The sequence below is a fragment of the Argentina silus genome (genome assembly GCF_951799395.1).
Source record: "Argentina silus genome assembly, chromosome: 11".
Taxonomy (NCBI): domain Eukaryota; kingdom Metazoa; phylum Chordata; class Actinopteri; order Argentiniformes; family Argentinidae; genus Argentina; species Argentina silus.
In genome coordinates this window covers 9539408-9562958 of record NC_139665.1, presented here as the reverse complement: position 1 = coordinate 9562958, position 23551 = coordinate 9539408, and the positions used below count along the sequence as shown (strand labels likewise).

General features: G+C 41.7%; 2 protein-coding genes across 5 annotated transcripts; both read left to right on the top strand.

Moving 5' to 3' along the window:
* The first annotated feature begins 1037 nt into the window (after positions 1 to 1037).
* On the top strand, positions 1038 to 9713 carry paqr5b (progestin and adipoQ receptor family member Vb). 2 transcript variants are annotated; one of them, XM_083680735.1, is made up of 8 exons: positions 1038 to 1194; positions 2408 to 2535; positions 4815 to 5020; positions 5550 to 5676; positions 6078 to 6128; positions 7354 to 7450; positions 7942 to 8086; positions 8445 to 9713. In XM_083680735.1, exons 1-8 carry the CDS (start codon positions 1144 to 1146, stop codon positions 8720 to 8722), a joined length of 1083 nt encoding a protein of 360 aa, XP_083536861.1. In that variant the 5' UTR covers positions 1038 to 1143; the 3' UTR covers positions 8723 to 9713. The 2 variants fall into 2 exon arrangements, with proteins under 2 accessions (XP_083536861.1, XP_083536862.1); XM_083680736.1 differs by lacking the exon at positions 6078 to 6128.
* A 751-nt stretch (positions 9714 to 10464) lies between these two features.
* LOC310812520 (kinesin-like protein KIF23) lies at positions 10465 to 23307 on the top strand. 3 transcript variants are annotated; one of them, XM_083681130.1, is made up of 23 exons: positions 10465 to 10546; positions 11590 to 11656; positions 11881 to 12009; positions 12589 to 12694; positions 13236 to 13372; positions 13891 to 14003; positions 14521 to 14691; positions 15910 to 16022; positions 16114 to 16235; positions 16317 to 16419; positions 16507 to 16586; positions 16734 to 16853; positions 17341 to 17500; positions 17758 to 17919; positions 18083 to 18249; positions 18465 to 18638; positions 19079 to 19300; positions 19536 to 19859; positions 20689 to 20922; positions 21296 to 21384; positions 21637 to 21709; positions 22180 to 22235; positions 22571 to 23307. In XM_083681130.1, the coding sequence occupies exons 1-23, from the start codon at positions 10533 to 10535 to the stop codon at positions 22584 to 22586; spliced, it is 2952 nt and encodes a 983-aa protein (XP_083537256.1). In that variant the 5' UTR covers positions 10465 to 10532; the 3' UTR covers positions 22587 to 23307. The 3 variants fall into 3 exon arrangements, with proteins under 3 accessions (XP_083537256.1, XP_083537254.1, XP_083537255.1); XM_083681128.1 differs by lacking the exon at positions 19536 to 19859; XM_083681129.1 differs by lacking the exons at positions 19536 to 19859; positions 20689 to 20922.
* The last annotated feature ends 244 nt before the right edge of the window (positions 23308 to 23551 follow it).

Genomic DNA, 23551 nt, shown 5'->3' with positions numbered 1-23551 from the left:
CAGATACACATATCAGTGTCACACAACAACACAAGAAACAGTCCTTGAGTGGTTTCCAAAAACACAAACATATTAACCACAATGCAACGTCAGTGTTGTTATTACAACCAATGCAATATTGGGTACCACATGTACAACATATACAATAAAGGCTTATAGCCCCACTTGTTCAGACAATGTCTCCACTTTTTTCTGTAGCAGAAGGACAAGGTGTTTGGTGTTCAGTATCTCAGAGTTTGAACAAGATAACATGGAAGCGTATTGACTCAACTTCTAGACTCCTCTGGGGTGTGATTCTGGTTGTGGTTCAGGGAGGGAAATGAAAGTGAGAGAGTCAAAGAGATTTTATTTTATTTTTTGCTGCCAGAGCAATTTCCACCCTTCATTCATGGTCAGACATATATAGCCTGGCTGAACGTCAGTTGGCCGTATCACTGGTAGAGTTCTCAGCTAGGAAGTATGTGTGAGAGAAATCTTTCCCCTTTTTTTTTATCTCTCGATAGAAAATGTTCTAAAAATACTAGCGATTCTTAAAGACAATAGATGTCAGTGGCAGCTGTTCCCTTGCTGATTTTGTTATTGTTACCTTGAATCAAGATTTGTCACTGAAAACCTGCTTAACTTGCTGTGCTCTCTCCTCCCAAAGACCTTTAGTCTAACTTAATCCCTCATTATTTAGAACAGGTGAGAGGTAAAACGTGAGCACAATTTTCAATCGTGAAAACAACCCTCTAACAACGAATAGACTATTATCTTGACGAGATTGAGAGCTGTTGAACATTTTGTCATGTTCACTGAAGAAGTTATCTTCCTTCACAGTAACTTTTTTCAACATAGGCACACTCTTTTTGACATGTGTACCAATATTATAAGAGAGAGAGAGAGAGAGAGAGAGAGAGAGAGAGAGAGAGAGAGAGAGAGAGAGAGGGGGGGGGGGGGGGGAGGGAGAGGGAGGGGAGGGGAGGGGAGGGGGAGTGGCCCAGGTGCACTTGATATTCAGGTTGGGTGGAGAGGAGGGAGTGCAGGGAGGAAGGGAGGAAGCTACAGAACAACATAGCAACAACAACCTTAGACAGGGAGAGACGCTCCCACTGGCTTCAGTTCATTCAACAAGTCAGCACAGTATTGAAGCTCTAAGACAACATGCTCAGCCTCAGACTACCACGAGTCTTCACCATCAACCAAGTGCCCAAAGTAAGTTCACTGTCTTTCTTAACTTTTACTGAGATCCTGTTAACATGTTGTCGAGAGCTGATATTGATTACATTTTACAGTCAATTAAAGAATTGAGAAATATTTGTATGACTTTCATGGCATCAACACTTTTTTTGTGAAAGACAACATTTTGGAGCATTTTTCTCTCTCAAAATATTGTCTTTTATTGATTAGAGAAGATGTCGCTTCATTCTATATCTTGGTCACCCATACTTTTCAAGTTTTCAAGTTTATAAAATAAGAAAAAGTGGAAACAGGTAATACAGGATTTGGCTCTGAAAGAGAAAGATCTGCCATTGGCTGTCTGTTTGGTGATCCTAGACAACAACAATAATACTGTGGCTAGGTTCTGGTTATCTGTTTATCTGTTATCATCATGGTCCTCTGTAGCTCAGTTGGTAGAGCATGGCGCTAACAACGCTTAGGTTGTTTGATTCCTGCTGGGACCATATATACTGAAATGTATGCACTCACTGCAATGTAAGTCGCTTTGGATAAAAGCGTCAGCTAAATGGCATATATAAGTCAATGCCTATCATTTCAAGTGATAAACTGAAATTCCAAAATCAAGACTTGAAAAAAATCCTCATTGTAAACAAAAGGTTCCTGCCAATTCAATTATGTTATTGTAATGTCCATTTATGTCCTTGAATTCCAATGGCATTCACAACAACACTGATCTCCATACTATGTCCAAAAGCTCATACTGTTTACTAAAAGTTACTACATACCAACCATATTACATACTATTTACAGCCTACCGTTTAGTAAAATGTATTCAGTAAGCGACACGTTTCAACATCCTACACCTCATTCATACTGAGAATCATCATCTGTAGCTCAACTATGTTGTTCATGGTCATTGGTTCAATTTCACTACTGCCCGTCTCCCTTACCTGCTCTATTGAATTGTGGAACTAAAATCGGAAAGGACTTCCAGAATAGTGTCTGACTTCCAGAATAGTGTGTGACTTCCAGAATAGTGTGTGACTTCCAGAATAGTGTGTGGAGTGAATTCATACTACATAGAAAGGCAAATCTTCTCTGACATCCAGGCATTTTATACATACTCAATTTCGGTACATTTTGTATACTGTCTAAATAGGTCGGGGTATGAACATTCCAACATAGCCTATATCTGGTACAGTGAGTGTTGGCCAACCATAAAGTAACCCCGTGTTTTGTTTACTAGGTGTTCCATGAGGACAGCATCATCTCAGGCTACCGCCACCCTCACAGCTCAGCCATAGACTGCATCCTCAGCCTTTTCCAGCTGACCAATGAGACGCTCAACATCTGGACTCACTTCCTGCCCACCTGGTATGGCTTTACACTATAGCTGAAATGCTGCCTGTCACTAGTCCTGGTTTGTCCTGGTTTGAGATCCACCCATAGACCACACAAAAGAGAGTTACATGCACATGTCTCAAGTTAGGAATCAAAGCTAAGAACAAGTGTATGTCTTTAGAATAGGCCTGAGATCAATTCCTTCTTCTTTGTTGTACGCTCAAGATACAGTATGAGTGGCCAGATTCCCATTTCAAATTAAGGAAAACATCATAATCATAATATGATCTAGTTTCTGAGTGCATTTGTCCTCAGCTCAGACTTTAAATTTGAGAGGTATCTTCTAGTACAATCTATACAGTATACAGTAGATAAACAGGTGCGAGACCAGACAGTATGTTTATAGATTTCAGTTATAGAAGCTTGAGGGACACCTTTAATCACTCAAAAGACCTATTTAGCTATTTTATTTTCAATGTAGGCATTTCTTATGTTCATAAGTTCATCATACTGGTAGAAAATGAAAAAGCACAAGCACACTGATGAATCTGTTGAACGAAACTTTGATATATTCCCACATAACTGTGAAGTAGCTTGTTGTTTCTTTTTCTAAGTTTACTATTTTATCTGAGAACCTGGAGCAAGCTAAGCGCGCAAACTTTTCTCAAACAACATCAAACTGGTAGAGAAAAACTGAACATCTTCCAAATATATGGAAATCTTGTTATTTGCCATAGGCAAGATACCAAAAACTAGAGCCTGACTCTATGGCATCTCTCAGTCAGGGGAGGCTGATGGAGGCAGAAATTGGAGGACAAGCTCATTGTAATGCATGAAACGGAATGAGGCCTCATTCATGATATACAGTAGATGCAAGTTTGGAGGTATTTCTCTGCCTATTTGATATTCATATCACCTGTCAGTGAACTCCATAAAGTAAATAGATGTTCACATTTCTTATGCATAACTATCTCATACCACAGGGACACACTCTACCTTATCCCTTTGAATGTAAGATTTAAATGAATCATATAGACACCAGTAGAGCGTAGCCTGCAGCCCCTGGTACACCTCCTCTGCATTTTAATAAGCACATGTAAACGAGCAGATTGGATAGACATGCTGGTGGAAGTCTTTATGGTAGATACTGATCATTGACTGTCGTTTGTGAAAAAGACACAACAAGTACACAAGTCTAAACAAGTACACTCTTCTAGATGCAAGCTTTTACTTATGACACAAACAGCCCTATTCAATCCAACCACATACCCAGCCTATCCGTTTACTGTCATGTGAGATGAAAACCTCAAAGATATATTGCCTCACACCTCAAGCACATGTGCCGTATATCAGTCTGACAGTCACCACACAGCATCTTCATGTCCCTGACATTCCATTCGCTTGACGAGTCAACAGGCAATCAGCTCCATTAGCACCCTGTCAGTTGTTACTCTTTGTGCTTTTAATAACTTCGCTCATCCATATAAGTCAACACCTCTCTCTACACATTCATCTCAACGAAACAACAGATCCGCACGCACGGATAACACAATTGGCGTCAATAGTTGTTTATGAAGACAGTAGGTATTTCCAATGGAGATGAGGCTGGGGGCTTTGTGCTAGCTACTCACCAAAGCTATAGCTCACTTCCCCCCAGCTGAGAGCTGCTTTAGATGGGGATGATCCACAGAGAGAGAGAGAGAGAGAGAGAGAGAGAGAGAGAGTGTGTGTGTGCGTGTGTGTGTGCGTGTGTGTGTGTGTGTGTGTTTGTGTGTGTGTGGTGGGGGAAGGGGGCGGGGGGGGGTGCTAGTGAGGAACTCATGTCACCACTAATGAGCTGGGCTCTGTTCACGACTCTCAAATGAGTTGCCACAATTAGTCAACAACCCAACGCAGTGGCACAGAAGACCACAAATAAGGTTGATTTGTTAATGAGGTGTGCAGAGACGTGGAAACACATGTACAGGGCAAACTGACAAGATAGGTACTTCTAGTATGAGCTGTGGTGAGTTTTTATGGAACACCACCCTTTGTGATTAAACAGTACTACTGTATCCTGTAGAAAGTAGAGTTTATCAAAATTAAGCAATCAAGCCCCACACTCCAATGAACACATTTAAATATATATCCTAATCTAAACATTTTCCTTGTTACCGAACACTTTTTTTCTTGGTTTTACTATAAAAGAGATACTTCAAACAAAGATGACATTTTCGAAAAGAGACAGCTGAGCACAATTGACATAAAAAACGAAAAAATAATGTTTTCTGGATGATATGCGACCTGTGGTAACTTGCATACTGTCTTGACAGGTACTTCTTGTGGAAGTTGCTGACGGTGGTTCTGATACAGGATGTGATGCGTGACGTGTTCACCTGGCCGCTGCTGGTGTTCCTGGTGACGTGCTGCGTGTACCCGCTGGCCTCCAGCTGTGCCCACACCTTCAGTACCATGTCCACCCGCGCTCGCCACATCTGCTTCTTCTTCGACTACGGAGCCCTTAGTCTCTACAGTCTGGGTGAGGGACGCCATGGTGATGGTGATGGTGATGGTGATGATGATGATGATGATGATGATGATGATGATGATGATGGTGATGATGATGACGATGATTAATAACCCTTACCACAGGGGTGGGCAACAGGGTCTGCAGTGTGTGCAGGCTTTGGTTTCAGCCCGACCAGACTTCTTCAATTTAGACCAAGATCAGTTAAAACAAGGGCTTGAAGATGATGATTAGGTGAATCAGGTGTTATTACCCGGCTTGAGGACCATGATTCATTAATTGAGTTGTTAGTATTAGAGCTGGGCTAGAACAAAAGCCAACCCACATCTCTGCCTCCTAGAATACTTTGCCTTTTTTGCCTTTCTTATTGCCTATTGTGCTTTGTTATGATTAGTAATTATTGTAATTATAGTGGTTGAAGCATGAAGTGCCGAAACCCTATTGTAATTGTTAGAGTTCCTATTAATGGTTCAAGCCTGATGCGTGCACATACAGTATATGTGTGCATGATTAATTTGTGTTTAACATTGTTCTCTCACAGGATCAGCCATCACCTACTCTGCCTATGTTATTCCTGATAAGTGGGTGAACAGCTCCTTCCACCAGTACTACATCCCCATCGCTGTCATCAACACTGTCATCTGCACGGCACTAGCCTGCTACTCACGGTAAAGGGGCTTTGGAGGGTTACTGTTAGCAACCGCTCAATCACATGCACCTCAAAGTACTCATGGCGTTCGTTCAAAGCATAATTACAAACAATCAAACAAAGAATGATTTTTCAAATTCCCACATGCCACGATTGGACATGATCAGTTGTAATTGCATAAGACTGCTGATATGAACTGCTATCTGAAAATAAAGCCATATTGTTCTGTCAAAACATACATTTTGGCTCTCTAAACAATACTATGAGGCAGATTAAGCATTTCATCTCAGCATAACTTCACCTTCACATGCAATATTGTGACACCTCTGGTCATCTTACAATAAGGCAACGGTTACATAGAGCGTTACTCAGCATGATGGCTGTCTGACTATCCCTCTCCCTCTTCCTTCCTCTGCAAAGGCTTGGCTTACCATTTCTGCAATATAACCTCTCATATGACATCGCAAAAAGGTAAACACCATGTCTTCTCTGGTTGTGTTTTCCTTTGCTGTCTGTCAAGAGTAACTACTAACCATGTTTAATTCCAAACTTACAATTCCAATCTTTTGAGTTTCCCACTTTATAATGTAACGTTTTGGTGCTTGTTTTTGGTTGTTTTTTCCCCCTTCCTCATCATTGAACTCATTCAGTTGTTGGATCCTTTTTTCAGAGATCTCTGGTGCACCTGTTTGAATCCTGATCGAACACTGAACTTTAGCCTTAACCTTAGGTGGGAATGGATGTTTCAGTCACCAAATGATCTTAGAGCATTAGGAAATATGAACATATTATTTGATTCATTTGTTGTGGCATTTACAGTAACTGCCTAACCGCCTAGCCCAACCTATCCCTTTGCAAATGTATAGTGGGTGTTGGCTAAACTAGCCCACTACTGCTAAAAGAAAATGAAAAATGTATTCATAATAGACAATAGACAACCAAGTGTGGTTTCGGTTGGGCAACAGATACAGTATGTTGTTAGCAAGAGATAACGTGTTAGCAAGAGATAACGTGTTCCATATGTGAAGAGGGAGTTGGCTTAATTTACACTAACAATGCACTAAGAATGCCACTGTACTTACACTGAATGTGGTTTGACTAATCTTGGCTCTGACAGTTACTCTGGAGAGCTGTGATTGTGTTATGATTGTGAAAGGTGAGAGCAGTGCATGTGGTTTTAAGCTCTAGTTACGTAAATTATTTATGTGATTTTTGATACAAACACAATGGAATGAGTAATGTGTCTTCTTGTGTAATAGTTAAACAAGGTTCGTTTATGTTTACAGAGAAAATGTAACTTTTTGCAGAAAAAGTGTAGCAAATCATCTCACTAAGTAAATGATAGTCTACTTCACTTAGCCTGCAAGTCAAGCCTATTAAAAAATAATTCTTCCTTCTTCTAGCATTGTGACTGCCAATAGCCCCTGGTCCTAGCATAGATTACTGTCTTATGATGACTGATGTATAGATGATTCACTTACTTAGACAAATGTACTTGTTGTAAGTCACTTTATCCAGAGGCGTCTGCTGAATGCCATAAATGTAAATGTAATGTAAATCTATGTCCTAGGACATGGAGTTCTAATTCCATGCTAACAACCATGCAATGATAATTCAATTAGTGTCAGCTGTTATTTTGCTAAGATAATATTCTTATGAATCTTGATACTGTAGCATTACCATTGCTTTATCCCAGACTCCCTGAGTGTCAGAGACCGAGGCTTGGTAAAGTTCTCCGCATCGTGGCCTTTGCCTATCCCTACCTGTTCGACAACATTCCTCTCTTCTACAGGGTGAGTCAACAATAATACACTTAACTATCATTGACCCATCTAGCAAACTCCTGCCCTGACGGACGAAACATACTTCACCGACAATACTTTAGACATGTACTAGCCACTAGACATATTTTTGATGATGCTTGGTGGTTTGAATTGAGCACTTACTGTAGGCTTAGTTGGAGTGAATGTTAGAATGTTAGAATGTCAAGAAATTGACTGTTGACTCTGACACAGCTAGATTGGGTGCATTACTGTATGTATCATTCCTACAGGATGTGTTCACAAGCACAAATGCAGGGCTGAGGTACAAAGACAAATCAAACAACCTTCTTGCTTACAAAGTGTATTACACCTATATCATCAATACATATGGCTGTGTTAGCTCACATGAATGGAGGAGTACATTGTTTACACTGACTGCATTTTTCGTCCAGCCATGTTTCAGGCAGGAAGCATGAATGCCTAGCATGTGAGGCTAATACTCTGTGACTGTGTTTCATTAGATCTTCCTATGTGTGGGTGAGGGCTGCACTGACAGCGACACCAACACCCTTCACTACCGCCACATCAGTCTGGCCTTTCTCACAGCCTTCCTCTTCGCGACACACCTACCAGAACGCCTGGCGCCAGGCAGCTTTGACTACATAGGTAAGACTTGTCTACCTATCCTGCACCCAAAACCGGTTTATTGTATGTAGCGTTTATCATTCATAGTGATGTATAGTAATTATACACACTATGATGTACAGTAATTCATCACTTTACATCATGTCTGGTTATAGCCTATTGCACACTGTTGTTGTCACAAGAGTAACACTATACAAAAACAATCCATCTAATATATCACTGCATAGGTCTCACTAAGACATTTTAACCTAACCCTAACCCTAACCCCCCCCCCCATGGATAAGTAACTGTGTTGGCCAACTGCCAGTTCAAATAGTTTCTGTCCTCTGAACTGTAGGCTACTGTTATTCTAACGGCAGTTCTCTGACGCCCCCTGCAGGTCACAGCCACCAGCTGTTCCATGTTTGTGGCGTCATAGGCACCCATTTCCAGATGGAGGCCATCGAGCAAGACATGGTGACACGGCGAGAATGGCTCCTCACACACTCCCTGCCTGTCACCTTCGCCAACACGCTGGGCGCAGCAATGCTGTGTGTGGCCTTCAGCCTTGGCATCATCCTGCTGTTCAGTCTGCCCCTGATCTGGTCACACAGCAGCCGAGAGAGGACATATAACGACAACACAAAGACAGTAGGCCTAGCCAAGGCCTGCCACTAGCCACTTTCCAAGGCCTGCCACGAGCCACTAGCCACCTGGCTGCTAACTCTAATTAATGGGCACATGTGAATAGTACACAGTTATTGGGTTGGGGCTTGGCTCAATACTTGAATGATGTCACTGTATAGTAAAACACTGGTGTGTATTGGTTTGGTTGGGGAGGAATATGAGGACAAAGGGGCAATCTCTCTGATTTATGATGAAAAGAGAGACAGAGATGTGCGGGTGAAGTCAGGAGAGGAAGACGCAGTGTGTTTATTGTATGAGAGGGTGATGAAGTTCTCAAAGAACATTTTCCTAAATTATAAAACCAAATAATGGAAATGTTCCTGAAGTAAGTATGGTCGAACAAGAGTTCCCCCATACTCTAAATGAGAGGCATTGTGTTACCTGATGGTAACATTACCATGACCAGGTGACTATTTGACTAGCACACACTTGAAGGCCTTACTGTGGTTTCTCTGATTTTCAAAGCGATTATGGAATATGAAGAGAGTGGGCCAGTGGGAACATACAAGCTGTAGTATGATGCATGCACAATTCCGTTGTTTATTTACTTTTAATATATTTTATAACAAATGTATTGCAAACAGTGGCACTTATGCATGTATATGACTAATGTTTATAAGTAATGGCCGTGGGAAACTGTCTCTGTGTGTCTTGGCTGTATGTGCAGTATGAAGTACTGTACATATATGCTTTTAAAGGTGCCAGGTTCACTCTATAGTTTTGGGTACTTTACACCAAAACCAATGCACTGAAGAATTAAACTATTGATGAAGTCTGTCAGATTAAGTTGTATGATGGTCATTAACTCTAAACAAAAGTTAATTTAGAGGATAATATTGTACATTTCCAAAGGTTTATTGTGGTATCACATTGCATTAAATCAGTTTTATTGTACATAAACATTTGTTGAAAATATTTCAGAACAATGCTATTTATTGTTTATAAATAAATATTTACTTCTGTGTGGAGGTAAATCATGAGAAACAAATATACTGTGTTTCCTTTTAATACAACATGCATGGACCAGCAGTTGATGTGTGGGTGAGTGTTTGTTAATAACGGTAACTAATTAGGGAGAAGCTGTCGAATCACCGATCTTGCCTTGGGACATGATGCTATCCAATGAAATTGATTTGAATACCTGTGAACCGACCGGGGGCATGGTTATGGCATAACTTGGTTGTCAAAGAAAATGACGCATTTTTGCTCAAGGCAGAGGCCAAAATCCCTCCTGAGAGGGACAATACTAGACTTATGCAGAAGATATGTTAAATTGTGTCATAAATGTTTATATTCATGATATCGGGCTATTATTCAAGAGGGCAGAGGACCTCATCAGACTGCGCATGTGCGGAGCAGTCACTCCCCTTCAATCAAGTCATTAGTTGGACGGCAACGTGCTGCGAAAATATCGTAAGTCCCTGGACATGACTTACGTTTAGCGCACATCAATAAGGACAATGTGCAGATATCAGTAAAAAAAACAAAACAACGAATGTTCACAGCCCTCCTATTGTTTCCCAGCATTGAAAATACGGCCCCAGTATTATCTAGCCCACAGACCGCGGACAGAAATGGCCGCCGAGTGAACCCTCTGGCTCCTTCTCCCTCTGTAGCGGCCTCCACAGAGCCACAGACCCGGGGCGGGACTTCCTCCACCGCTGATCACACAGGTCCCGATCTGGCTTTTTACTGGTTCACAAGCAGCGGCACTCAGGTCCTGTCACAGAGAGGGAATTTTCAAATACAGAAGGGGCGCACTGTGGACGAAGCACGAAGATAAACAACATAACTATTCACAATGCAGAGACCCGCGTAAGTAGCCTATGTACATTTCTACTATTTATTAAAAATAGGGTGGTTGAAAGTGCAATCGATTGAATGGTGGTAGCCAATGCATAAACAGGTAAAGATTTGAAGTTTGACAGCATGAATGCTAGCTAGTTAGCTAGCTAGTTACATAACAATGGCGACGCGGTAGCTACCTGTCAAGAGTAACGACAGATATTTCTATTGCTAGTATGACAGATAGCTATCGAAAAAGAGCCCTATACAAGGACAAAATGCTTTGACCTCTTTGTTTTTATATGTGCAGTCTTACTCAGAGTTAGATTGTGGTGGATTACACATTTTATACAGAATTTAGTAAATAAATGCACTTGGTACTGGTACTTTCCCAGTTTATCTGCCCTGCACAATGTCCTCTCAGCAGTTTCTAAATGGAGACCTTCACACACAACAATTCAAGATGTGCAATATGCTAAATAAAGGAGACATAAGACTTACTTTGCTTTTATAAAACAAAAAACAATTGCCATTTGTTGAAATTTGTGATTGTTTAAGAAAATGTTGGATGTAAATTAGAATTATGCTTGTATGGTGCAGAACATGAAGAAATCGTGTTCTCTGAATGATACTACATTTTTATATTATGTATCCTAAATGGGCATCGATACAAAAATATATACTCCGTTTTTGTGATTCTTAGCCATCTTTATCACATATGAATATCTTTTTTGCCTTGGGTAGATGATAAAGTGCACATACAGTATTAGCAACTTTTACAGTGAAGTGGTCCTGTTTATGTATTTTGTATTTTCTACATATATTTGTCTGGGCTTCAGAAAATATGCCCTTTGTCTGGGCTCCTCAAAAATGTGGACTTGATGTTGACTTTCTTTTCATCAAGCAAAATATCCTATCTTGGCTGTTTTGTCAATGTAAATCAGCGTCAGTTGATTTCATTGCTTTGATAGCCAGATAGCTAGCGACACAGGTTGGTTTTGTACCTCCAGTAGGTGGAATTCTCAGTAAGTCTACACTTAGAAGGAACTCATGTCTCTTCATTCGTTTCACAGAAAGGGCAAAACTCCTCGGAGGCCTGGCCTCAAGAAAACCTCCAACACTCAGAAAGACCCTGTTGGTGTAAGTTTGACAACTTGCAACTGTTCTCGTGAGGCACTCTTTCACAAAGTCTCAATTCATTTCAACCTAGCCATCTCAAGTTGTAAAGCAGACATCTTGAATCCATTTTACCCAATAGCTCCGTCTTGGATGGCTATCATTGCTCAATAGGAGTTCTAGCTGTGTTCCTCAACATGCCCTCAGAACTCATTTGAATGGATTAATTTGCTGTGTCTACTGTGCAGGTCTATTGTCGCATCCGTCCTTTGGGATTGGAAGATGAGGAGTGTTGTATTGAGATGATCAGCAGCAGCACCATACAACTCCATGCCCCTGACGGTCTCAAAGCCAACCGCAATGGAGAATTCAAAGAGGTGAGAATATATTTAGTTTTATTGTATTTAACCTAGGCTTTATGTGTCCAGGTTGGTCTCATTGAGATTTTCAAGAGAGCCCTGGTCCAAGACAGCAGCAGGGGAGAACAGTGTTTTGTATTACAATTGTATATACACATACACATTTCAGACATAGACACACATACCTTGCAAATATAACACACTATAAACAAATTAGAAACATAGACTGTGCGTATGGATGTAAAGAAACCAGGCACTAGCTCATTCGGAAACGTTTAGCTTACTCATCCCTGAAGCTCCTTAGTTCCTTAGCTCCAAATACGTCACTCAGGGTAAAATCCTCAAACTCATGTTGGAGTAATTAAAACAATTTTTGTCATGATCTGTTCGGTTTTTGTTCTGTTCTGTTTTTCTGGTATAGTTTTAGTTCCAAGTAGCACTTAAAAGCAGTCTGTGTCTGGGAAACCGGCCCAGTATATTTAGAAGCATGCTGTATAAACAGACTATCTGCTGTATCTCTGATTAGGGTTGATTTATTTGTAATGTTTTGTTCACTGCAATGTGCTGATAATCATGTTGAATGTTTTTTTGACACAGACACAGTACTCCTTCAAAAAAGTGTTTGGAATCAAAACCTCCCAAATAGAGTTGTTTGAGGATGTTGCCAAACCGCTTGTTGAGGATCTCATCCACTGTAAGAATGGTAAGTCAGGAAAAGAGCCATTCCGCTATTATAAAATTGTTTTCATATTAATTAAGTTTAATGAGTATTGGAATTCAGTTCTGGCACAGTACTGACACATGATTGTTTACTTTGTTGTTGTTTTATAGTTAGTGGGCTTGCCTTTTTAAGTTTCATTAATTAACATGGGTTTCTATGGAGACCATTGGTTTCTTATGATATTATATTTTGAAATGCATCTCCTCTTTCATGTTTTAAGCTTGACACCACAATTCAACTTTAAAATGTGTAGACTGACTCCACTTAAATAACTTTTCTACATATTTTTTATACTTTTTAAACTGTAAGCATTTAAAAGTTGCATGAATTGAAATTGGTTCCAATTAAGAGCATACCATGCTATGGCCATACTCAAAATGCTACTCCTCTTTTGGCTTTTAAGCTTGACAGTCCAATCCAACTTTAAACTGTATCCACTGCCATATTAAGACTTAAGACCACAACGTTTCTTCCGGAACTTCCCTTTCTAGTTTGTTTATGTTGTTTTGTTTGTTGTCTGTAGGTTTGCTGTTCACGTACGGTGTTACAGGTAGTGGGAAGACTTTCACTATGACAGGTTCCCCTGGAGAAGGTGGACTTCTCCCTCGGTCCCTGGACATGCTTTTCAACAGTATTGGCCCCTATCAGGCCAAAAGATTTGTAAGTCTTTTCTGTTCTTCTCCAGAGAAAATACTCTCTTTCGTACGCTAGTCATTCATGTTTTTTCAAACAATGTCAATCTTTAAGGTTTGGAACAAGACGGACAATGAAACATAACTCATGTACACAGGGTTCCTACCCAGGACTAGAAAGTCTGGAGAAGTTTGGAATAAAATATTGACAATTTCCAGACTAGGAAAAGTATGGAAAACACAAAAAAAAAAACTATTGATATAGTCTGGAAAAATATCTGTGATATCAGACCTATGCCATATTCAAACCAGAAGAGTGTATTTCTGTATTACCATATTTCTTTAGAGCCAGATAATTTAAGAGCCTATTTTATATTTGACAGAGGTCAGGATGCAGATAACGCTCCACACGCACATTTTTGACAGATGTGCCTGAAACATAAACCACAAATCAACTGAGCAGTCTGAAAAAAGTAGATCTGTAAATTTGAAATGGAAAATGTTTAGGAAACCTGTGTTCAGTATTGTTACCTTTTAATCTTCCAGGTCTTCAAGACAGACGACAAAAACGGGATGGAGATCCAAAGTCAGGTGGATGCCCTCCTGGAGAGACAGAAGAGAGAGAGTCAGCAATCGGTCCCCAGAACACCTTCCTCAAAGTACGTAGCTATGGGTAAACTCTGCCAAGAATGATTTATTAAACAGATGGTTCAGCCTATGTTCATGTTTCGAGGAAATCATCTTGCCCTGACTTGTCCTCATATCAGTTGTGAAAGCTTCTCCCGTTCGCCATTCTCTAAGTTGCTACCACTCAGGCTAACAGTTAGCGGCTCCGTCTCCAACAGACTGGATTCCAACGAAGTTAGCGTTGTCTAAATGACATGCCGTGAACTCTTCCAGGGCAGCAAAGCTCAAAAGTTCACACTGAAAGACCTCAACGTTGTATTCTAGATATTATCCATTGACTTTCCTACCTTTTACATTTGTGAATCAAACTTTCTGATGAGCCTGTTCAAATGATATTTGATTTTACAGGTGTTCAGAACTATTGAGGTTGAATGGGGTTTGCTCACCTCATCTGTTACCAAGCAGCACTCAACGCTTTGCCTGCTAACCTTCTAGGCTAATGAAGCTGGATTGGGGTTGAAGGTTTGTCTTGGTGTCTGTTTTCCCCAGGCAGAAACCTGACCCGGAGTTTGCTGATATGATCAGTCCAGAGGAAGCCTGCAGATCAGAGGGCATCGACGAGGACAGCTGCTACAGCGTGTTTGTATCCTACATAGAAATCTACAACAACTACATCTATGATCTCCTGGAGGAGGCCCCATTTGATCAGATAAGACCAAAGTAAGTCCTTAGTCGTTAATTGATGTCAAGGTGCAGTGTGTCTATTGGAAATTTGTAATGTTCTTTCTTGTGTGTGTTTAGGAGTGCCTTTGTCAATGTCATGGCTAAGTAGCAAAGTCGCCAAAGCCAAAAGTATAATCTTTGATAATCAGATCACACATTATGTGAAGGGCACCAAACCATGCTGATGATACGGTTCAACTAAAAATGTTTTATTTTTCTCCATTACTCTTTAGTTGACGAAGCTAATTCCCGCTCATTGTTGATGTGTACAGTGTTTGTAGGTTACGGATGTAAATGTTCTGTTTTTATTAGGTGGTTCGGGGGAGGTACACCTGTTCGGAACACTGAGTTCATGTACGTGGCCAGTCAAGGCCTACCCCCTGAATTGTATCCCCTTACTTAGAAATGGCAGTCGTATCTTGCAATGCCCATCAACCAACCCTGTCTTCATCCCCTCCCAGTCTAATATCTTGCTTATACAGTAGTTAAAATGTATAGCAAGTAGCATTGGCTTTCCTCCCCTTGTGGCTTCTCTAGAGGTAGATGCTTTTGACTCAGCAGATCTTGTCATGATGAGACAGATGTGAAAGCTTCCCCCTTAATGGCTGCTTTGTTGCTGCTTGTGTCTCTAGCTCTGGCCAGGGGGGTAGTAAGCCATGCTAACACTGAGCCTGTACAAACGCCCTGTTTCGCTCAATACAAGACGTTGTTGGCCTCTTGTCTATTGGTCAATTCCGTAGTGACAATCTTATAGAATCAATATACGTACGCTCGGGTTCTCTTTTTTATTTCGTATTCGGTAGAATTGAGACCCTTGTGCTTACGAAGAACAGGTGGTCGCAGTCTATCAACATCATTGTGAGTAATGAACGTGTATTGAAGATTGTCACTAAAGCGTTGACTGGTAAAAAGAGGCCAACAACGTTTTGGATTGAGCAGAACGGGCCGTTTGTGTAGGCTCAGTGTTAGAATGGCTCGCTGCGCTGTGAACCAGAGCTAGTCTGTCTCTTAACCATTGTATTGAATTCACATGCGTCCTCTTGTGTAGTTTGTTTTAACTTAACATAGTTTGTGTCGTCATATTTTGTGTATTTATTTATTATTATTATTATTTTTAACATCTTCATGTTAACGGTTTGTGTTTACCTATCTAGAGCCATTTAAATGTTTAACAGTATGTGCTGAACAGTTTTTTTGCTAACTGCTCCGTTGCAGACCGCCTCAGTCCAAGATTTTACGTGAGGATCAGAACCACACCATGTATGTGGCAGGATGCACAGAGGTTGAAGTCAAGTCAACAGAAGAAGCCTTTGAAGTGTTTTGGCGGGGTGAGTGCTTCATGGTGTTTTTTTTTGTAAGAAATGGATTTTCCGAAACCTTGGATTTTATTTCTTATGATGAAACTTTGCTTGTCCTCAGGTCAGAAGAAAAGGAGGATTGCTAACACTCAGCTGAACCGAGAGTCCAGTCGCTCACACAGTGTGTTCATCGTCAAACTGGCCCAAGCGCCGCTGGACGCAGACGGAGACCACATCCTACAGGTAAACCCAACCCTTTGATAACATTCTGGAACAACCGTTTAAGAAAGCACAGCGCTAACCTAGCGTGTTGCTATATTGCAGGATAAGAACCAGGTGAATGTGAGCCAGTTGTGTCTGGTCGACCTCGCAGGGAGCGAGCGCACCAGCAGGACCAGAGCAGAGGGCAGTCGCCTCCGGGAAGCAGGTGAGGCTGAGAACTAACAACCAGGGGATTACAAACCTTTGGATTTAATTTTCACCTTTACTCACCGTTGACTTTTCTTATACTCAGGCAATATCAACCAGTCGCTGATGACGTTACGTACATGTATAGAGGTTCTTCGAGAGAATCAGATTTGTGGAACTAACAAGGTTGGTCATTCTGAATGAATATCCTCAGGTGTCTCAAACTACTACTTCATGAATATTAGGGGGAAAGTGATGAGAGAGAGAAAGAGTCATACAGTCCTGAGTGATACAGTTTGCTCAATGGTACTGTAACTGTTTGTTTTGTCACAGATGGTACCATACAGAGACTCCAAAGTCACTCACCTGTTCAAGAACTATTTTGACGGAGAAGGAAAAGTGAAAATGGTGGTGTGTGTCAACCCTAAAGCTGATGATTATGAAGAAACCATGGTGAGAGAATTCATGTGATTACCTCCTCTAGGAGGCCCAATGTTTCACTTCTTATCTTTTTTTTGTTGATAAAAGCTATGTTTTGATGCTAATATTAACATTTTGCGTGAGAGCACAGCACCTGAAACATGAAAGCTGACAGCAGAACAAGGGAGAGATTTAAAGTTAGGAATCTCAGAGAGAGAGTTCACATTTGTATATAAGGCAATACCTGATTAACAAAACAGAAAACTACAGATTTCATATTTTGTAGCTCAACTAGGTGTGTTTTAGTGCTGTTCAACGCAGCACACTGAAGTCTGAAAGGCGCAGTGTCGTATTTTAGGAACAACAGAAGTTTTTAAAGTTTAAAGTTTTTCAAATTTCAAGGCCTAACATTAATTCACTGTTTCACTTGTTTGGCCCTAGTTACAGAAAAAAAAAAAACTGTCAAGAGAGAGCAGGCAATGTGGAAAAAGACACATTTCGGTGTGTTTGTGTGTTTCAGCTGGTGATGCGTTTTGCGGAGGTGACCCAGGAGGTTGAGGTGGCTCGGCCTGTGGACCGGCCCATCTGTGCCCTGGCAGCAGGACGCAGACACCGGAACCAAGCCTTCAAAGAGGAGCTGTCCCGCCACCTGGAGGACCGGGGGGGACCCTGCAATGCCGGTAACACCCTTAACACGCTACTAGTTAGTTATTATAGGGCTGGATTCATTGACGCAGATTAAAGCCTTCTGTTGGAGAAAGCTTGTATGACTGTTTCTAACACCAGGTAGTTCGTGTTAGCAGTATTTTTCTGGTAAAAGTGTCGACACGTGCGAATAGTTGTAGATAATGAGCTGTGAATGTGGAGTGCTGTCTGGCTCTCTCCACTCCTCCTCCTCTTCATCGTCTGTTCTGCCCTGCCCTGTCCTGTCTCCCAGATGACCCGTCGGTGCTGACCCAGCTCCTGGACAACCTCCCAGCGCTGCCTGTCTGTGAGCTGGTAGACCCCACTGATGAACAGACCTTGCCCCGCCTCATCGAGGTGCTGGAGAGAAGGCACCGTATTCGCCAGATGATGACAGAGCAGTATACTAAGACTGGTAAGGATTTAGCCACCATGGACCAACCACGGACATCTAATACTTGATTTGGACACCCATTTCCAATCAGCCATTGACATTTCATTGCTTTTTGTAATGCAGCCTTCGTTGAGGAAATGTTTTTGCAATAAAGCATAGCATGGCCCTTTCTTCTATCCCTCAGCGAACACGCTGAAGTCCGTGCTCCATGAGTTTGACGGCCATCTCATGGCCAAGGAGAACTTGATCCACGACCAGAGGGGGAAACTGGGGGAGAAGGACAAGATCATCACCAATCAGAAGTCTGAGTTAGAACGCCTGGAGAAGAAATCGAAAATGCTGGAATACAAGGTAGCTAAACCCCCCCCCCCAAGTCTCCTCTCCTGCTCTTTCCCCACCATCTCCTTTTATGAAACATCAATGGACTCACACACATTAATACAGCTTTTTTAAGTATATTTGAAAAAAATGTCAACACACTTTAAAATGCCTGTTTGAAATGACACTATTTTTTAGGTGGTTTGACTTGAACATATGAATGAATGTTTTTGAAACTCTTTGTGTAGATTGACATCCTCCAGAAAACCACCAACATCTATGAGGTGGACAAGCGCTCCTTGCAGCAGGAGCTGGAGACAAGAGAGCAGAAGCTGCAGAGGGAGCTGTCGGAGAGGAGGCGCATGGAGGCGCGCATGCAGGGCGTGGTCTCTGACACCAAGCACAAGTGGGAGAAGGAGTGTGTAAGTGACTCCTCCTTGGCCCTGTCCAGAAACAACCCCCTAGTCCCTTACCTCCAGATGCACTTGTGTCTAGATCTGAGAGTATTGGATGGTGTGTGAGGAGATGCGTGGAGGCCCGTATGCAGGGCATGTGGTCCTCTGTGGCTCAGTGTGGTCCTCTGGCTCAGTTGGTAGAGCATGGCGCATATGTATATGTGTTATATTATTATGGTCTCTGACACAATGGTCTCTGACACAATGTTCAAGTGGGAGGAGTGTGTGCCTGGCTGAATGCCAAATCGACCCCTAGCTAGCTTTCACCCTGAGTATGCACTTGTGTAGAACTTAAAGCATCAGGTGGACGCTTTTAGTGAGGAGAGGCAAATGGAGGCACATATGCAGTGTGTGGCCTCTGACTTGTTGTTGTTGTTTTTGTTTGTTGTTGTTTGCATGCTCTATAGGAGAGGCGAGTGAACGCTAAGCAGCTGGAGATGCAGAACAAGCTGTGGGTGAAGGACGAGAAGCTGAAGCAGCTCAAGGCCATCGTCACAGAGAGCAACACAGGACGAGGAGGAGGAGGGGCGGCCACGGCGGAGGAAAAACCTCAGAGGCCCTCCCGGGAGAAGGAACGCACCCCTGCCCCCGTCCCACAGAAGCGCTCTGCCTCTCCCTCGTCACTGCCTGTGAGTTACACACCGTCGCTGTTAACTCAACTGCTGTCTTGCGTGGTGTGTTGGAAGAGTCTACTAAGGAAATCCTTAGTTGTAAGACTACACTTTGTATTGTGGAAGGTTTTATCGGTGATTCTTATCTACTTGCATGTCTGCCTAGCAGGCTTTATTTCTGGTGTGTGATCATTTGTTTAACCCTGAAGATAACCTCCTTCTATAGCCCCTCTGTCATCCTCCGCCCCCCCAGGACTACATCCAGACTCCGTCCCGACACCACCACCCGACCCAGCATAGAGCAGCTCAGGGCCATCCCCTCCCCCTCCCCTCCTCCTCTTCCTCCTCCACTTTGTCCTCCTCCACCTCCTCCACTAGTGTTTCTGTGGCCTCCTGCATCTCTGAGTGGGAGCAGAAGCTCCCTCTAGAGGTCAGGCAGGGTAGTGGGAACCCCCAGAGCAGTGGCAGGACGCCCTACAACAGCAGCAGTGTGGGCCGTAGGAGAGGCCAGAACTGGGCCCCTGGCACTGAGACCCCGGCCCACCCATACGGGCTAGACCTAGAGACAAGCTCAAGGGTTAGTGTGGTAGACATTCGTAGATGCGCAGAAGATCGCCATTGCTTGTGTAGAACCTGTAGAATTGCATCCGTGCAGTATGTGCTTGATGTGTTTGTTTGTACGTTTGGTCGATGTACAGTAGTTCGATCTGTCAATGCTTTTAGACCTTTGTAGATCTACTTTGTACACATGCACAACTGTATCCTCTTGATCTGTGTGCAAGGTAAGATTTGAGGATATGCAGTGTGCAACACTCCAAACATCCCTTTGATTGCCGGGGAAACCTTGCTTCTTTTCCGAAAACGCCATTTCATTTCCATCTCCTCTGCTTTGTTGTCAGGAATGCTTTGATCAATTTCCATTTCCCACCTCTGCACTGTCTCTGTACTGCTTAGCATGCAGCTCCACCAAGGGACGGCCACTGTTTGGGTTGTTTGGGATCTCAATCCAGTGGATGTTTCTGCAGACTCATGACAAGTTGGAATATTACTAGAAGACTAATTCTATGGGGGGAAAAAACCTAATTAACAACTATGGTTTGTGGTAGAGAACAAAACAAATAAACAACACTGGGCTATGTAGCAGAAGACAACCACAGCTATTGTAACTATGAAATTGCAACGAATTGGCCTTAGGGTTGTCATAGAACAAAACCATTTGAAACTAAACGCTCCCAAGATATGGTCTTTCTGTAGTGCACTTCCAACCTATTCAAATCCTCCCTCACTAATCCTTTCTGGTTGACAACTGAGTCTACTAACCCAACAAACGCCCACGACCACCTGTGATCAATTTGATTAATTCCCTGAATTGTGTTTTCCTTCACTGTTTGACTGGGACCCACCAGACGGGGACACCGATCCGCTTGCGCCACAGACGCTCTCACTCTGCGGGTGGGGAGAGATGGGTAAATCATAAACCCCCCTCTAATCTGGACCTAGACACTGTTATGCAGCCAATCATACCCAATGCTGTCAAGGTGTCGGCCGCCAGTGAGAAAGCTCTGTCTAAATGCCAAAAGTATGTTCTCACGCATCAGGAGCTAGCGTCCGATGGCGAGATTCAGACCAAACTGATCAAGGTAAAATTAAATTGTTTCTTAAAATTGAAGTCTTTGCCTAAATTTCTGATTGTCTTTTGATTTTTGTTTTGATTTGTTTTTGGGTTTTTTTTCCGTTTTGTTTTTTTGCTGCATGCTGACAGATATTTGGTATCTTGTCACCTTCTTTCACCATTTTTGGTTAAACATCTTGTCTGTGATTATTGCATTGTGATATCCATACCCCAGGAACAATACTGAAGTAGCTACATCTGAAGAAACGTTTCAAACCGAAATGAAACTTTTCTGTTGAAACCATGCATCCGACCTACCGACATTTCTCCTTCTTGCTTTGTAGGCCCTCTTGTAGGAGGAAGGAGTTAATGTGTGACGTTTGGTTGTTGTACCTCCTCAGGGTGACGTGTTCAAGACCAGAGGAGGAGGACAGGCTGTGCAGTTCACAGACATCGAGACGCTGAGACAGGAGTGCCCAACTGCTTCATAGTATGGCCAAATCCATTTCTCACAGATACATTTCACAAAGTCTGCTTGTCAGAAATCATGTTCTGCGATGTACAGTATGAAGACTACCTTTCCATTTGCTAGGATTAGGAAATCATTTCAATTATGTTTTTGAATTGGATTGTGAACTGTCCGGTATTTAAAAATGTGAATAGCTGTCTGTCCATGGTTAGTTGTAGGGCATTTGTAGATTGCTATCAGTATAACTGATGTTGATGTTTTTCTACCCTGAAGTCGTAAGAGAAGATCAGGATCAGGAGACGGGCAAGGACAGGGAGGGATGGACTGGAATGACACAGAGAACAGGGTAAGCTTCCTAAAACACAAACTAGACATTTTGTCTAATTTACATATTTTGTTTAATTTACATGGGGTGGATTTGTACAATGATAATATTCAGTTGTGTATGCCACCTCACTTAATAATAGAAATAATATTATTAGTTTCAGTTTTGGAGATCTGGGCTGTTGCATTATCTTTTAGGGAGTGGCTTCTGAACTGGTAACAGAGCTTTCATTTTTGAGGCTCAGTATCCACAAAGTCACTGAGCCTCTGAAATGAATGCTCCGGTACCAGTTCAGGAGCCACTCCCTATATTTATATGCAGCTGGACAAAAAATATCGGCATTTTGATGTTAATTGTTTGATAAACCACCAGAACCCCCTCTAACTGAAGATCCTTGATCACATTTGTATTACATTTTGTACTGATCTACTTGCTCTTAGAATCCAATGATCCAATGATCTCTTACAACTCTTTGGTTTGTCTTCTGACAGGCTCCTGTACCAAGCACAAGCAGCAGCCAAGGCTTCCAGAATCACATCTATCAAAAGTAAGTTCTGTCACATGAAATCCTAAATGTTGTCATTTCTATTTAACGAGTTGTCTAACCTCCCCTCTAAAACGCTTGTTTTTAGCACTGTTTTACACTGATCAGGATGGCATTTAGTGTCAACAACATTATCACATCTTTTTGACAAAATAGTAATTCCTAACTCATCAGCAGTCAAAAAAAAAGTATATACAGTATGTAGTAAGCCTCTATGTTTAAATCTTCTAGACACACACACACACACACATTCCTGTTATCATGCACTACTGATAGAAAGTAATGAGGAACCTGTGATCTCACATTGCTTTCTCCTCTTTTCTCATCCTTTCCTCTAGGCGTAGAAAGCCCTAGGAAGGGCACAGATGACAAGACAAAAGACTTGTCCTTTTTTATGCTGGATTACTCTTGTGCATTGGACCGTGAACTATGCATCTTTTATAAAATGAAAACTTTTTCTAAATATTTTTGTAGACTGGTGATCACGGCCTGATTTTTGTATTCGATCATGATTGTAGTTAAAAGGGGCATTTGTATTAGGCGATCAGATGATCAATTGTGTAATATAGAGTATGACCAGATTAGAGACTAGGATCTTTGATTGTACTCTCATTGTAAGGGCAAGACGTTCTTCCCTGACCATGTGACTTCACCAGGAAAAGGATTAAACTGGTCCAAGTCTCATGATCAGGAAAAAATGTTTTCCTACTCATTGTCACCATAGTTCATATAGTTCATAGTCTTCCTCCACCCTAAGATTATATAAAAGATGAAGTGAAATGTTTTTTTTTTCTTTCTTTTGAAGCACTTGTTTTTGCAAGAATGACTAAAAAAAAAATCTACCTAAAAAGCTGCTAATGCAAGAATCTGAACATACGATTTGCTTAAACCAGCCTGTCTGTTACTTTCTCTGACTGTCTGTAAATACATCTTCTTTTGTGAGCAAATATTTTTTTTATAGTTTTTGTTTTGGAGGATTTTCCCTTTGCCATGCATAGCATGTTTACATGTTATTTTCATTGATCCAAGTTAATTTATATTACACAAATTCATTTCTTTCAGAAAATAAATACATTCCTGGCATACAGTATGAACAGTCATCGTCTGTACATATAAATAAAATACAGAAAGAAAAATAGAATGCAGTTAAGAATAGGGCCCTGCCGTGGTTATGTTAATAAAAATAAAACTATCAAAGTCTTTCGAAAGAAACAGATATTCAGCTTAGATGGATAAACATGAAAAGTATGAGAATCATCATGCTACATTTCAGTCTGATCAATTATTTGGTTTGCCAGGGTACTCTGAATGTCAACATA

Coding starts and splice junctions, on each gene's coding strand:
- paqr5b (XM_083680735.1), top strand. CDS start 1,144: ATGCTCAGCCTCAGACTACCACGAGTCTTCACCATCAACCAAGTGCCC. Junction 2,536..4,814: donor ACTCACTTCCTGCCCACCTG/GTATGGCTTTAC, acceptor CTGTCTTGACAG/GTACTTCTTGTGGAAGTTGC. Junction 5,677..6,077: donor GCACTAGCCTGCTACTCACG/GTAAAGGGGCTT, acceptor TCCTCTGCAAAG/GCTTGGCTTACCATTTCTGC.
- LOC310812520 (XM_083681130.1), top strand. Junction 12,695..13,235: donor TCTCATCCACTGTAAGAATG/GTAAGTCAGGAA, acceptor TGTTGTCTGTAG/GTTTGCTGTTCACGTACGGT. Junction 18,639..19,078: donor ACAAGTGGGAGAAGGAGTGT/GTAAGTGACTCC, acceptor CATGCTCTATAG/GAGAGGCGAGTGAACGCTAA.